This window comes from Kogia breviceps, chromosome X, assembly GCF_026419965.1.
Source record: "Kogia breviceps isolate mKogBre1 chromosome X, mKogBre1 haplotype 1, whole genome shotgun sequence".
Lineage (NCBI taxonomy): Eukaryota > Metazoa > Chordata > Mammalia > Artiodactyla > Physeteridae > Kogia > Kogia breviceps.
Genome location: NC_081330.1, coordinates 19,653,900 through 19,670,066, shown reverse-complemented (window position 1 = coordinate 19,670,066; position 16,167 = coordinate 19,653,900). Strand labels below are relative to the sequence as shown.

At 55.3% G+C, this 16,167-nt stretch overlaps 1 protein-coding gene across 1 annotated transcript; it reads left to right on the top strand.

Annotated features, from left to right (window-relative positions):
* The first annotated feature begins 1,321 nt into the window (after nucleotides 1–1,321).
* Nucleotides 1,322–14,418, top strand: SASH3 (SAM and SH3 domain containing 3). The gene is made up of 8 exons (XM_059050962.2): nucleotides 1,322–1,584; nucleotides 8,451–8,546; nucleotides 8,867–9,013; nucleotides 10,234–10,375; nucleotides 11,623–11,771; nucleotides 11,893–12,102; nucleotides 12,239–12,389; nucleotides 12,928–14,418. The coding sequence occupies exons 1-8, from the start codon at nucleotides 1,528–1,530 to the stop codon at nucleotides 13,116–13,118; spliced, it is 1,143 nt and encodes a 380-aa protein (XP_058906945.1). The 5' UTR covers nucleotides 1,322–1,527; the 3' UTR covers nucleotides 13,119–14,418.
* Nucleotides 14,419–16,167: the final 1,749 nt, after the last annotated feature.

Genomic DNA, 16,167 nt, shown 5'->3' with positions numbered 1-16,167 from the left:
GCTTTCTGTGCAAATCATGCTGCAGAGAGAGAGAGACAGAGAGAGAAAGAGAGAGAGACACACACACGGAGAGAGAGAGAGGTTAAATGCTCAAAAACAGAAAAGGATATTCATGCAAATAGTATGGAAGATAATTTCGGAGAATTTTTGAATTTTCTTTTTGTTTATCCTTGTTTTCTAAGTTGTATATGATGCATATGAATTGCTTTTGTAATAAGAAAAAGTAATTAAGGTTATTAAAATATCTGCCACAGATAACCCACAAAGCGAACATTCTAAACTTAGCACATAGACATTCGAGAAACGCCTGCTGAAAGGGACATTTGCTGGTGGTGTGGAGTTGCTTGCAATTGCTTTTTTGTTCATGTTGATGGCTGTGGTGGTGACAAATATAAAAGTGGTGATGGCCAAGGGATGTTGACTCTAGGTGTGACTGCTCTGGTGAGAATGGCGGTAGGTGTGCTGGTGCCAGTGGAGATGACAGCTGCGGGGTGATGGCGGAGGGGAGATGGCTCTAGGAGTTCTGGTTGTAGAGGTGAGGGCATCAGTGGGCATGGCTGGCTATAGTGATCGTGTCTGTAAGGGTGATAGCTATGAGGATGATCACTGTACCGGTGATAGTAGCAGTGGTGAGGCAGATAGAGACGGGTGGCCGAGGGGTGTTGACTGTAGGGGTGGTTGTTTTAGCGGTGGTGGCTGTAGTGGTGCTAATGGCAGTGGGAATGACTGCGGGGATGAGAGCTGAAAGGTGTTGGCTGCAGGGCTGTGGTGACGGTTGTAGGGGTGATGGTTGTAGGGGTAAGAGGGTCATGGGAGTGACTGGCTGTAATGTCCGTAAGGATAACAGCTGAGAGGATGGTGGTTGTGACCGTGATAGCAGCAGTGGTGACAACTGTAGGGGTGATGGCGGTAGGGATGGCTGTTCCAGCAGTGGTGGCTGTAGGTGTGCCAGTAGCAGTGGAGATGACTTCAGGGCTGATGGCTGTAGATAGGAGTGATGGCTACGGGGTGATGGGAGAGGTACTGATGGCAGTGATGACCTTGGCGATGCAAGGCGACTGGGAGCGTTGGCCCCACAGGCGGAGAGATGGTCCCACTTCTGGTTTCGGGACTCTGGTCAGTGAGATAAAGGGCTTGAGTAGGCCGTATCATGTCAGGTTGGCCGGCCGAAGGACTGGCAATGGTTGCCATGAGATGGCAGGGTAGGGACTTTTCTCTGCTTGTTCAACCCAAGAGCCGTCTGCATCAGAATCTCTGGAGACTGAAGCTGGGACTTCCTTCCTCCCTAGGGGCCGGCAGGGGCTGCGATTGCTGTAAGAGCAGGTCACGTGACGGGGCTTCCTGTATGCTGCTGCCGCCGGGTGTCCATGGCCTGCACCCCCAAGCTGCCAGTGCAGCAGTCAGAGTGGCAGCCAGAGGCTCAGTCCATGCCGTGCCCCCTGGACGGTGCTGGCAAGGCTGAGCAAGAGGCCTCCGCATCTCGATACCTAGGAGAGCAGGGACGGAGTATCACCAGGGTAGAGGACCATGTTGCGCCGTAAGCCCTCCAACGCCGGCGAGAAGGAGCCCGCTCAGAAGAAAAAGGTGAGGAGCATCTCTGGGAACTCATCCTCTCCGGGACTCACGGAAGTGGGAAGGGCCAAAGGCCTTCTGTTGAGTCTGTAGGTGAAGGCCATGGGACGTGGGCCCAAAGGTAACTAGAGTAACAGAAGTACAGAAGACACTTCCCAAATTCTAGAGAAACGGAGTTACAGAATGCATTCTTAGAAGTCTAAAAGTTGTAGGATTCAACCCTACGATGATAAGATAGAGACTTAAAATTGGGGACTAGAATTCGAGAAGTATAAAATACAATTCTCAAGTTGAACTCTAAGACCGTACTTAATTCTCTCTTCCCTACACCGGTCCCGCCACCGGCAGCCATGTCACTCAAAGGGCTCCTCTGGGCCGCCCAGCCAGGAGCCATGAGGCTCCCAGGGCCCCCGCCCTTTGGCCAGAGCCCAGGCTCTGCCCACTTGGTTCAGCTCTGTTGTAGATCCCGGGGCCCAAAGGAGAGGGGGTCCACCTGAAGATAGGGCCCAGCGTGATTTCCAGATTTAAGGAAAGGGCCTCCAAACCTGCAGTGGGATGCTGGGGGCATACAGGTTCTTCCCAGGTGGAGAGAAATTATTTGTGAAGAATGAGCAATGAAGGTGCTGAGATGATGAGTAGGAGTGAGGGCTGAGGAGGAAAAAATTCGGTGGGGGTGGGGGGGGATTTTAAAGGCCAGGAAGAGAAGCAGCTGCCACAGGCAACTGAGGTGCTCATCTTCCTGGAGTCTTGAGGCCAGACTAGAAGACTCCTTGAAGGCTCTGCCACATTTAGGTTTCTCTAGTTGGATCTGAGGATTTCTAGACTTGATTTTTTGACTCGATCGTTGGATCCTCCCAGGCAATCAGCAAATACATCCCGCCCATCCAGCAGGAGCCTAGGACCATCCCAAAGCAGGCCTGAACCAGGTCCAAGAGGCCAGGCATAGCCACAGGCCAAGGTCCAGGGCCTCCAGGCCCTCACTGCGCCCCGCTGGTTTCCCCTGGAGCCCAGCTCAGGTGCTCCGTGGGGGAGCCCCTTTGTCAGGGGAGTAGCTTCCAGACGGAGACTGAACCAGCTGAGAAGCCGAGCATCAGGGCACTGGGGTGTACATCCTGCCCCATCTCAGGTCCTGGGGTGGCTGCCACTTCCGGCTGTACTCTCCCCACTCCAACTGCTTCTCTAAGGTTTTGGCGGAGGTGGGCGGGTGGGAAAGAGATTCATGATTCTTCACACAGGCTCTGTCACCCCTGTCCGAGCCCCGCCCGGCGCCAGCCCCCCGGCAGACTTACCACTGGCTGTCCCTCCTCAGTGAGTGGGTCCACTTCCCCTTGCTGTCCGGCTGATGGGGGTGGGAAGCAGAGACCGCCCTACACACTGCTGGGCCCCAAACCACAGGGGGGCTGAGCTGGAGGGCAGAGTCTGAGAAAGAGCCAACACTGCAACGCTGGCACCCTGTGCCGCTCAGGTGGAGGTGCCCGGAGGCTCACAGCAGCCAGAAGTCCCGTCTTCTTTCCCCACTTCCATTATCCAGATTCTCTCAGGAGAGTCAAGGCCACTGTGGCACTCTGAGGACCGTGTCCTCTAGGGCAGCATCGTCCAGGCAAAGCCTACCTCGCCCCTGCAGAGCCTGGGCCAGCCTCCAGAGCTACTCTCCAAGGCCCATCCCATGGAAGTGCCCTTAGAAAAGCCAACTTTCCAGAAGGTGGAGACAGCATCTTCCCCGGGCCCGGAGGCAGCGGCGCAGCTCCAGCACTGTGACTTGGGCAAGTCCCTTTCCCTCAGAGGCCAAGGTGACGTGGTGGAGGGGAAAGCACAAAGACAAGAGAGGCCTCCCTTTCCTGTCCCTCTCCTCCTTTTGGGCCTACCAAGTGGAGAATGTGCTGGGCAGGGCACAAGAAAGCAGAGTTGGAATCCTACCGGGTTCCAGCTGTAGGACCCTGGACAGTTCACTGACCTTCCTTGGGCCTAAGTTTCCTCGCCTTGGAAAAGGGCGATAGTTGCTGATCTGCCCACCTCAGGAGGGTGTGTGGATCGCCTGGAACGATACATGTGAGTGCACTGTTGTCACATGTGTACATGTGTCCACGAGAGGGTGCACGCTACAGGCGTGGGTGGGGGCGGGGAACCCACTGCAAGGACCGAGCTTCGCTCCCAGCCCTGAAGTGGAGAAAACAACACCTAACAGCTCAGCAGGTGCCAGGTGCTGTGCTGTGCACTCCACCCACCCCTTAGCCCATTGGCTCTTCACGACAACCTTGTGAAGCAGGGGCAGACGTTGTCTTCATTTTATGCCCGAGGCTCAGGGAGGCGAAGTGACTTACCCGAGGTCACACAGCGAAGTAAACTGCAGAGCAGGGATCTAAGCCAAGATTTGTCAGTGTCCAGGGTCTTGACCCCTCCTCCCTCTACTCTCTTTTCTCCCTACTGATCTCAAAAGCACTGGAAGAGTGTGATGAGCATAAAAGACTCAGCCTATCAGCAGGAGAGCTCTGCAGGGCAGGCCCAGATGGCCATGGAATGAGTGACCTTCAAAGCAGCAGAGCTGAGTCGGGAACAGGCCTTCCAGGGTGGTGGGGTCAGGATGTGTTCACCTGCTATGCATGCATCATGAAGGACTGGGGAGACGCCCAGGATGGGGGGAGCAATACCCCTTGGCTGCCTTTTGGAGCCTTCTGCCTCCATCAAGTGTTTCTCTGCACTCTCTTTGGTCTGTTGGAGTGTAGGTAGTCGACAGGAGTTTGTCCTGGGACCTACCTGCCCTAAGGATGGTCCTACCCCATCACACCCCTACTTTTCGCTACATCCCAGACCTCTCACCAGGAGAAATGGAGAGGAATCAAGGCTCCCATTCGAGTGTGCAGCTGTCCCCTCCTTCCAGTCTCTCCTTGCTCCTCTCTTCCCCAATCCCAGCACACTACTTCCCCCAGGTTCCCTTCCTATGGCACACATCTGGCATCCGCCTCCACACCAGCATGCAATTCATAATTCCAGTGGCTCCTCATTGCCCACAGGCTGATGCCATGGCTGGCAAGGGCCTTCTGGGGCCTTTTATGCTCCGCCGCCCACCCCAAGCACTGGCGTACCCACCGTTCCACCGCCACGCTTGGAACATCCCTACCTCTCACTCTTGACAAACCCTTCCCAACTCCACCTGGAGAAATCCTGGCTCCCCTGCTACAGCCCAGCTCAAACGCGCCTCCTTCTCCAAGAAGTCCTCCGGAGCCCTTCTTCCTCCATGCTCCCACCTGCTCTCCCGGTAGCTTCCTCCAAACAGCGCCTGCAGTCGCCATTGCCCTTAATCTGGCAACTTCTTGAGCTCTGAGCACAGGAAGAAGCGCAGGCTTCCAGAGTCACAGACATGGGTTCGAAGCCCTGCCCCTTCCACTGTCAGCTGTGTCGCCCCACCTAGGATGCTTCATTTCTCCGATTCTCTGCGTCCCCAGATGGGAGGTGCGATGTAAAGACAGGGTTGCAGTGAAGCTGAAGTGAGCGGACACGCACGAAGTGTTTGGCGGGGCACTGGGCACAGGTGCGCTGTTTGACCCCTCATTACTGGATTCCCACACATGCACAGGCCTGTGCCCAGAGCCCAGAGGGCGCTCGGTCTTACGAAGCAGGGGAAGAAGATGCCAGTGGGGGCAGGGTGAGGCTCTGAGGGGGTGATCAGGGAAGGCTTCCTGCAGGGGGCAGTGCCTTTCAAACCGGGTTTGAAAACCCTTTTTATTGAAGTATAAGATCCGTAGAAAAAGTGCATAAATCATAAATGTAGCACTCAGTGGAGTCCCATTAAGTGAACATCCCCATGTAGGCGGCACCGAGATCAAACAGAACGCTTCCAACACTCCCGTTAAACTGGATTCTGAAGGATGCAGAAAACTATGGTTGACAGAGAGAAGCGCAGAGCGTTCCAGGCGGGGAACGCAAGGGCTAAGTAAGCCTCCCCGAACACGCCTCGCAGGGCCGCCGTGTCCCATGCTCTCCCCCTGTCACCGCACGACAACCCAGTGAGGTGTGCGCTCCGGTCTTCATTTCACCCATGAGGAAACGGAAACTCAGAGCAGTTGAGGAATTGACCCAGCTTTACACAGCTGGTCAATGGCAGAACCAAGAGGTGAACTCTCGCTAGCCGACACCAAGTAAAGAGACTGAGGTTTGCGGAGGTTAAATAACTCACCGAAGGCCACACATCCCAGAGTTGAACTCAGCAATGCGTGACGCCAAAAAAGTAGTTCTTTCCAAGAGGCCCATATACTCCCCTTAGACATGAAAAAGTGGCTGACGTGTACGGTACTACCTCCCACCCAGGACCCCCAGGAAGGTCTCACCCTAAAGGGAGGCCAGGCAGAAAACCCAAAAGGGCCCAAGGATGTCGACTCACACCTGGCTAAGGGGGGGGGGGGGTCACTTCAGGCTCACCGAAAGGCGTTCAGGATATTTGGAGTCGCCCCTGAGTTTAGAGGTGGGCGGGGCGAGAGCCCCCCCCCCCCAGGGCAAACGGCCTTCACCCTTCGTCACCCAAAGAACTTGTCTAGTTCTTTCCCCATCCCTGGGCTGAGGAGTGGCCGGCCAGGCCCACGTCCCAGCGCCACCCACATGGCCCTTTTAGGTGGTTTTCTCCCATTTTGAGCTAAAGCTGGGACACAGAGGCCCTGACACAAGGTCTCAGGGACCAAAAGTCACTTTCCCAGCCACCCCCCAACCCCGACTGCAGCTTAATGACAGAAAAAGGCAAGAACTGCAATTAGAGGGCAGCCTGGCGGTGAGTGTACTCTTCCTCCGCAAAGCCCACTTCCAGCCCCACGCCTGCCCTCCTGCTGGCTTTCCAAGATCACTGGTCCCTGGGGCTTCAGGGGCAACTCTTGGGATTGGAATTGGTGGAGGGGAGGCCACAATAGGCCCCATCGGCCTAAAAATAGCACCCCAGCCTGCCCTCCTCCTGCCATCCTCTCTCTGTTCCCTCTTTTCCAGGCAATAAAAGGAGGAAGTTATCCAGGCAGCTGCATCTTAGCCATACAAGAGGAGGAAATGAATGGAAGGTGGAGGAGAGAAGGGGAAAGCAAGGAAGAAAAAGAGGAAAGAATAGCAGGCAGGGAAAACCAGGGAAGGAGGATGGAGGAGATTCATGGGAACAGGAGCGGGCACTCCACCGCCATGCTCTCCCCTCCCTGTAACCCCTCAGCCCTCTTTCCCAGCTCCCCAGCATCCTGCGGAAGAGGCTTTCTCCCTGAGGCTGCAAGTGCCTCACCCAGGAGGCCTTCATGGTGGTGGTGTGTGCTTGGCCCGACCACTGACCTAGTTTCTGGTCAGCTAGCTTGCTGTGACCTCTAGGAAGGTGTGGCCGCTGTCCCTGATTGCTGACTTGCCTTTGGTCAAGACCCACCAAGAGAACCGGAGTGTTTTACTGCAGTCCCCAGGAGCCGGGGCCAGTTGTGTGTATGCTGAGGGGGCAGGAGATACTGCCCCTGCCCTGGGGGATTCTCACTGGACCCCCCTTTTGTAGGAAAGAGGATGTGAAACTTTCAGCTTTGAGCAGGTTTGGGGCTTCGGTTCCTCAAGCCCTTATCTCTGGTGTCTGCCGCCGAACCGCTCTATCTGTCTGGCCATCTGTGAGCTCTGGTTCCTGTGTGTGTCTCTGGTCTTGACTGTTGATGTTGATTCGGGCTCAGCCTCCGCCTCTTGTGTCTAAAGTCGGCCCTCCTTACCTGGCCCGGGTTTCTCCTGCTATTTTGCCACGTGCATTGCACGTACGGTTAAGAGAGCTCATTTCCCGAAAACAGGCTTATCAGCACTGTCGACTGAAAAAAAATGCATAACCTAAAAGTTGAGAATTACAGTTTATTCGGCAGACTTTCTGAGGACTTCAAGCCGCGGAGGCAGCCTCTCAGAGAGCTCTGAGGTACTGCTCCCAAGAGGTAAGGGAGAAGCCAGGATATACAGGGGGTTTTGCAGCAAAGACCAGGTAGTGGGAACATCAAAAGATTACTCTTCGTTAAAGGAAACCAGATATCCCAAGTAGTTGAATTTAGCGCTTCTCTGTTTATGGGAAGATGCGAGAGTCAGTCGGGGCCTATTGAAATCATTCCTTTGCTATGCAAAGATAAGGGCTAGTATCCTGTTCTTTCCCACCCTGTGTCCCCTCAGGGTGCACCGCTGTGGGCTTCACAGAGGGCAGCCCGTTTGTCTCCATCCTGAGTTCCCCCCGAAGGCTTGCTGGCCTCAGCATCCTTTGTTTGCTGATATGGCCAGCAACATTTTTCATTCACAGCACAAACAATAGGTCGGGCCTACAAGTCTGAACACTGGCACATGTCTAGTGTATCCAGCTCGTTGCATTAGCGGCTAAGTTAAGTTAAAAGCAGAGATGAAGACAGACAAAGATGCATCAGCCGGGAGGCCCCAATGTGTTTGCCATGATCTCCGTCACAGGAGACGGAAGACAGAGCCCGGAGGCCGGGCTGCGGGGTTTGGGAGGGTTTATACCCTGTTATATAAACAAAGGTGGTGCTGCGATTCGTGCTGAGATGTGTCTCCAGTAGGAGATACGCGTGTACTCAGACTCATTTAGTCTTTCACTACAGGGCTCTGGGGACCAGACTTCGGGTACTGGTGGAAAGCCGGGCTTAGTCTGAGGCCTGACAGGGGTGGAGGCTCCTGCGGTGAGCAGCTTGCTCTGCGGCCTGCTTTAGGGGCCGCTCACAGCTAAAGATCAGGATGCAGTTCGGTAGCCAGAAGGACGTCCTGTAGCTTCACCTCCTTAGCCCCGTGGCCCTGTCCAGCCGTGGGGGACATGCGGTGTGTTGGGAGAGGGGACAGCTTTATGCTCCTTACTCGGCCACCGTTTTTAGGGCCACTGATGGCAACACCTCTGCTTCTTGCAGCTCTCGCTTCAGCGCTCCAGCAGCTTCAAAGATTTTGCCAAATCCAAACCCAGCTCCCCAGTGGTGAGCGAGAAGGAATTTAATCTGGATGATAATGTGAGTTTCAGAGCCTCCTTGGGGGATCTGGCTGCCGGAATGGCGGGGAGGGCTCGGGGGGGGTGGGGGGGAAACCCTTTTAGGTTTGTTGAGGCAAATACTTTTTAAATACAATGGGCCCATGTCTCTCACCCACCAAAATTCTGGGCTGTTAAACCTCACCTGCATTCTTTTCGATTGCAAATTAATTGTCGATTTAAATACAAATGAATAGGGCCTAGGACCGCATCTGCCGGGACCCCCAAAGCCTCTTCTGCTCCCAAGTCCTGGACCCAGACATGGTCACCAGGGTTCCCGGACCTCCACGTTTATTGTCACAGATTCCAGAAGATGACTCAGGTGTTCCGAGCCCAGAGGATGCTGGCAAGAGCAGCAAAAAGCTGGGGAAGAAGTGGAGGTCCGTGATTTCTCGAACCATGAACAGGAAGATGGGCAAGATGATGGTGAAGGCCCTGTCGGAGGAGATGGTGAGGCCTGGGACCCACGGGAGGGGGGGGGACAGGGAGGACAGGCGCCGCTCTGGTAGGGTTTGGGCCACTGTGACAGCCACGCTCCGGTAACGATGCCTGGCCCCATACGAGCAGGAAGGTCACCTTGGGAAGGGAGCTTCCTCGGCCGTGGACATGGCAGGAAGGCATGGTCCTGAGGGTGCAGGAGTGGGGTCTGAGGAGGGATGAAGTTCTGGGTAACAGAAGCTCCCTGGGCAGGCAGGTCTGGGGAGATGAGATCACATAGCGCAAGCTCATCCGCCGCAAACTTTTGCTTGGAACTAGCCCCTGTGATTGGGAAGGCTTGATTCAAAGAGGCCCTACGAAAGAAAATTTTCAGGAATTTTGTGAGCCAGGTGTGCGATACAACCATTACTGAAAATTAACTTCGACCAACTTAGAATTAAATCTATTATTTTAAAAATAAAAAGACTGAAGTCAGTCTTCAAGACTCATTTCCTAATTCTTGTACTACCTTTCACTGTTCTCTGTGCCCTTGAGGTTACTGGCATCGACAGTCTTTGGGGGGTGGAAATAGCCGATGATGCTACTCATTCAGTGACACCGGAGTGGTAGCTCTCTGTTGGCCACGGTGGGGAATATTTACAGTACAGGAGCCGGCAACTTCTACAAATCAGGGCTTTTATCGCCGTCGGGTCATTTGTGAAAGTTACCACCGCACTGAGGTGTGGGGAGGCCCAGGAGCTCCAGTGTCAGACCGACTTGTCTGTGGGCTCCTGCGTGGCCTCGGGAACGTTCCTCCATTACTTCTCATCTGTAAACTTGGGACGATCGAGCACATATCCTCAAGTGAGGATTAAATGAAATCCTCTGTCTGGCACTTAGGAGCACAAGTCAAAAGTAGTGACTCTCCAGCGCCGTGGTCTGCCTGGCTACGCCCTAGTAACAGCTCTGAGTTTCAGTTCTGGCACTGAGGCCTTTTCTGTGTGTAAGCTGGCACTTGGAGCTGACAAAGTGCATTCACACGGCACCCCCGTTGAGCCTCATTCCGTGACGTGGGCAGGGCAAGGACCTTCAGTACCACTTCACGGAAGAGGAAACTAGGGCCCAGAGGGCGCCATGCAGCCCACAAGAGGCAGAGCTGGGGCTCCAGCCAGGCCCCAGTTCTCCCTGGAGCCCAGGCCCATTTCCTCTGCACCCGGGGCTGCTCAGGGCTTGCTGCCTCTCCTCCCCTCCAGGGAGATACTCTGGAGGAGGGCTCAGCCTCCCCGACGTCTCCAGACTGCAGCCTGGACAGCCCCGGCCCTGAGAAGATGGCGCTGGCCTTTTCTGAGCAGGAGGAGCGGGAGCTCCCAGCACTCAGCCGCCAGGCATCCACAGGTGAGTAGGGGAGGAGGGGCACACCTGCTGAGTCTGGAGGAAAGGACGGGGTTAAGGCCATGCACGCTGTCTGGGAGGGGGTGGTAAAGAGAAATGAACCTTTACTGTTAGCCTGCTGGGACCTTTCCCAGCCCTCTTCACGTTAAATCTCCACAACAATCTCATGGGGCCGGTACTATTATTATCCCCACTTTATTGATGTGAAAACTGAGGCTCAGAGAGGTTAAGTGACTTGCCCAAGGTGACCCAGGCTTGAACTTAGTTCCGCCCTAGAGGACCCTCCACTTGCTGGAAAGTCCCAAGGGCACAGGAAGAGCCCCATTGCCCTCTTTGGACCAGCCCTCCCCCGATCTTCCAAGGGGAGCTAGGGGCTACGGCTCCCTGGGCCTCTGACATCCGAGGCTCGGGTTGGGGGTGTAGGGTCTCCAGCTGTGAAGACTCGGCCTCACGGACACCAGCCGTTGGTTTGCTGGGCTCAGGGCGCCACTTGGCATCTTCTAGATGTCCGTGGGGCTGGACAGGAGCTTCCAGCAGCCCTGCCTGGACAAGGGGCTGCAGGCTTTGCGCTGCAGACCTACAGAGGCACTGTCGTTCTCTCCCTTCGGATTAGTTCCGAGTTCTCTGATCTTTCTCTGGCTCCAAAGACACCTCCCTACCCCCACTGAAAGCCACTTAGGCCCTCATCCTGCCCTTCCCAGAGGGAAAGTCTTGAGTTTCCGTGTGATGTTGTAACTCGACATAGTCTTATTAAGTAGAGAAAGTAAAATATTGATGCACGATATGCCTTCCTGGGTGGAAGGTGGCTTCCAGGAGCACTGGAGTGGGAGTCAGGAAGCCTGGAGTCTAACAGACCCAGTGCTGCCAATTATAAGGTGAGAGGCCTTGGGCAGGTCGCTTGGCCTGTCTGGCCTCAGTTTTCCTCATCTGTTCATTGGGGTGTTGGCCCAGTTGGTCTCTAGGGACCCTCCCAATTTGCCCAGTCTTTGATCTGTGAGCCATTCCTCCTTCTGTGGTCAACTATTTTCATGCCTGGGGCGCCAGGAGGGAAGCTTTGTTCCTTCAGGGTGGCCAAGGGGTTGGGTCAGAATCCCTTCTGCAGTGTGAGACGTAACTAGAGCTCAGTTTTCTTCCCCAGCATGTATCCTTGGGATTTCTAGCCAGACCCCCTGGAAGGTACCTGCTGGGCACTGACTGCCCCAGCTGTCCGGGTACAAAGGTGACCTTCCTCCCTGCCCCACTTCCTGCAGGCAGTGAGCTCTGCAGCCCCAGCCCAGGCTCTGGCAGCTTCGGGGAGGAACCACCTGCCCCCCAGTACACAGGGCCCTTCTGTGGCCGGGCACGAGTCCACACAGACTTCACTCCCAGCCCCTATGACCACGACTCACTGAAACTGCAGGTAAGGTTGGCATCCAGGCCCCTGCTGAGCCTGGCAGGCTGTACCCCATACAGGTAGAGAGTACAGGAGGCCAAGGGGCCACCTCGCCCCCACTCTGTTCTGCTCTGCTCTCCTCCCACAGAAAGGAGATGTGATCCAGATCATCGAAAAGCCGCCTGTGGGCACGTGGCTGGGCCTGCTCAATGGCAGGCTGGGCTCTTTCAAGTTCATCTACGTGGATGTGCTGCCCGAGGAGGCTGCGGGACCTGCCCGCCCCAGCCGCCGACAGAGCAAGGGCAAGAGGCCCAAGCCCAAGACTCTGCATGAGCTGCTGGAGCGCATCGGCCTTGAGGTTCGAGCTGGGACCTAGTCTAGTGTCTAGGAGCAAGGGATGGGGGCCGGGGGCAGGTCAGCTCCGCGGGGAGAGACGGGTGCTAGGTGGGGGAGGCTTGTAAGCGGCCGCGCTGGAGGCCTGCTTCTGCCCACAGGAGCACACGCCCACCCTGCTGCTCAATGGCTACCAGACGCTGGAGGACTTCAAAGAGCTGCGGGAAACACACCTCAACGAGCTGAATATCATGGACCCACAGCATCGGGCTAAGCTGCTCACGGCTGCTGAGCTGCTGCTGGACTACGACAGTGAGTGGCCTTAGGAGCGGGGGAGGGGGCGTGAGCGCCGCAATTGGGTGTGTTAGGCGGGGAGGCCTGCCCTGGTCCTGCCCCGGCACCCCTCTGCAGTGCGCACGCACTTTCCGCACTTGAATTCCAGTCTCAGGCAGAGCTTGTGATGAGAAGGGGTTTTAGGAACGAATCGGGCTCAACTCCGTTTGGGATCAAACGGGAGACTTAGAGGGCCGGAGAAGATACGGCATGGACTCGAGGCCTCCACGTTGGGTAACGACAGAGGCACGATTCAAGAGCAGGTGTCCTGGCTACTAGCTCAGGGCTGAAGAAGTTTGAGCCTCCTGGGCGGGAGAACTGGCCTGGAAACCAGAAGGGCCACCAGAAGGGCCGAGAAAGGGCAGGGGTGCTTGGTGGTGGGCGACCAGAAGAAGAGATGGCCTCCAGCGGGCTTCCCAGGGTCCCTCCACCCACATGGGGCCCCCAGGGTTTCTGAAGCCCCTCCCAGCTAAGGGCCAAGCCCCCCACATTCCTCTCCCTCCCTGGCCCCTGGCAGCCGGCAGCGAGGAGGCGGAAGAGGGCACCGAGAGCGGCCAGGAGCCGGTGACGCACACGGTGGCGGAGCCCAAGGTGGACATCCCGCGTGACTCGGGCTGCTTCGAGGGCTCAGAGAGCGGGCGCGACGAGGCAGAGCTGGCGGGTGCCGAGGAGCAGCTACACGGCCTCTCCCTGGCCGGGGCACCTTGAGGCGGCAGTGTGGGCCGAGGCTGGGCCCGAGCAGCCCAGGCCGCGGGGCTGGACCCAGCCTCCCGCGGTGACCCCGGGCCGGAGGACTGGCACCGAGCCCGGCCCCGCTCCCCCAGGGGTGCCTAGGGCAGCAGAGGCCGGCCGAGCCCTACAGGCGCGGCTGGAGTGCACGACAAGCCAAGCCGCCGAAGCCGGGCCGCCTCCCTCCACCAGCTACTTGACAGCACAGCCCTTCCAGCTGCGGCCGGAGCAGGAGGGGCACTGAGGGGCCACCGGGCCCATGTCCCTCACCACCAAGGCCTCCAAACCCTCCTTGCCTCCACACCACCTTCCCCTGTCGCGCTGCTCCTGAAAAGGGGGCCGAGTCGGTGGTGGTTCAGGTCAATCTCAATACCCTAGGGAACCCGGTCATTGAAAAGGACTCTAATTGATCACAGGTGAATCCAGATTCTCTAAATAAGGTTTGAAGAGAGCCACGTGTACATGTATCTTTCCTACTTCCTTCACCTTAATTTTCTTACAGGTTGAGCCACTAAATCACTGTGCCACTTGAACCGAGTGCCTTCCTCAATCTGGGTCTAGGACGGGTCAGGATAAGAATGGATAGTTGCTGAGGGCCAGCTCTGACCTTCTGTGATATTAAACGTCTGCTGTCCCACTACTGGGACAGTGGCCCAGGACACCAGTGGGGTTTACTAAGGGGGCTGGAGGGCCCTTGGGCTCCCAGATGAAACATCTCCTCCTGCTCATCCATTCCATACTTCCCCATGTAACTCAAGCCAAGCTGCAACTACCCCAGCTTAAAACAATGCCCACACCCCAGACAACAAGTGCCCTCCCCTTCCACTCTCAGCCCCTTAAATGACACTCCCCCCAAGGCCAATGGCAGATGGCCCGACCTGGCAGACTGGCCCCTCAGAAGCAAGACTTGGCCTCTCATGTGGGTCCTTACAAGCAAAGAAAGCACAGAGCTTGATACTGGGGGGGGGTCCACTATCCCACCTTTACTCTGCTAAAGGTTTTGATGTACCTTGAGCTCCAGAAGGGGAGGGAGAGTCAAGTATCCTGGTACTTGACCCCAGTACCAAGTCTATGCCCAGAATTCCCAGAGTAACCCTTTCCCGGGGTGGGCCCAACTGGCCTGAGGGCAAACAGTGCCCACCATGTCTTGGACTGCCTGTTTAGTGGACACTTTTGGACCTAGAACCAGGAACTCTGGTAGAAGCCATCTTGGGGGAGTGGTTTGTAAATATGAGGCGGGTGGAGGGAGATGGGTTGGTAGCAATAAACAAATAGAACTAAATTACCGTCTCTGGTTGTCTTTCCTATGGAGAGAGCGTTTGGGGGGAGGGCGGGTGGAACAGACCGGTCTCCTTCAAAGCTGGACTCAGCAAAATGTCCTCCACTGTCAGGGCCATCTGTCCCTTCCCCAAAGATGCTCAGTGCCCTTGACCCTGCTGACCACTAACCAGCCCTCCTCAGAGCTCAGGCTCCCATGGCCACCAGCTTGCTGGGGTCTGAGGGGTGGGGGGTAGCTATTCCCCTCTTCCTAGGAGTATTCATTGCCCACCCTGCCCCCCGCGACAAAGGGCCTGCTCCGAGGGTTGTCCAAAAGAGGGAGCTCTGCAGTGAGCAGGACCTTCCCTCTGAGGTCACCTCTTCCTGGGTCCCACCGTGTGCCCACTGAAGTCCCACCATCTCCTGGGAGGTGGACTGGAGACCCCTAGCTTCCTTTGCTTCTCCGGCATTAACTGCACTAGGGAGTGCAAACGGGTGTGAGCTTTGTTCTCAGCTGCACTCGTCCCACCACCCTCAGTGGCTTCGGGCAGCCCAAATGGCCTCACCGCCCTAGTGGTACTGAATAGTTGCTGTCATTTTGTAAGCAGCGACACGTGTGCTGGGCTCCACGTGCTTTGCATGTATCTCTCCTGTGATCCTCATGCTATCCCCTCCCCCTGAGGCAGTACCATCATCTTCCCAATTTACAGAGGAGGAAACTGAGGCTCAGACAGGTTGAAGATGTTGAGTGGGAAGCCCAACAAGCTTTCAGAGCCCCACCAGCGTTCCGGAGGGCAGTCTATCACTCTGATGTGCCTCTGACACCCTTTGACCCAGCCATTCCCTTCCCAGGATTCCATCCCTGCAAAGAGCCACACGAGTGCCCACAAATATATGGACAAAGATATTCATGACAGCTTTGTTGTAAGAAATTGGAAACAACACAAATGGGAAATTAGTTAGATACCTTTACGGTTCATTCATACGGTATCATTAAACATGACGTTGCAGAAAAATATTTAATGACACGGGGAAAATCTTCGTGATGTTTTATTGTTTCAATTGAAATTTTAAAATTATACAAATAACGTACAAACGTTCTTGTAAAAGAAGTCTGTGCAATATCACGGGGGAAAAGTGAGTAATAAACTTTATTTATAGGGTGATTCCATTTTTATTTAAGAAGAAGAAACATACACAAGAATAAAGACCAGAAAAATCTGCACCAAATGGTTACCAGTGATCTTGTGAGGGGGTGGGTGGGATTAAGGGAGCGAGGAAGAGAAGTGTCCACTTTATACATTCTTGTCTTATTTGAATTTCAAAAGTATTATTTTTATATCTATAAAAAGGAACAATATCTGAATTTTTGAAAACAATGAAACTAAATAAATAAATAGGCCTAAGCCTCCAATTTACGGTAGCAGCAAAGTCATGATCCTGCTGCCTTTTGATGCAGGCTTTTGGAAAGATGGGGAGTGGCGGTGAATAAGACCCAAAGGGCTTAAAATCCACATACACCAAGGGGAGCCTATCAGAGGACATTCCTAAACCTTTTAAACCCCCTGGGTAATACCTGTCTATTAGCTCCAAGGTGGGGAAAGGAAAATTTCAGAAAAAGAGGAATGACTGAGAAAATGATGTTTTAAAATCCTCCCCTGCCCTGGGTGGGGTGTGTGTGTGTCTCAGAGCTACGGGGCTTCAGTTTGGTCTGTAGGCTGAATACAGGCTGGAAGTAGGTAGTTGTGCAAGGGCTCCAATGATCACCAGA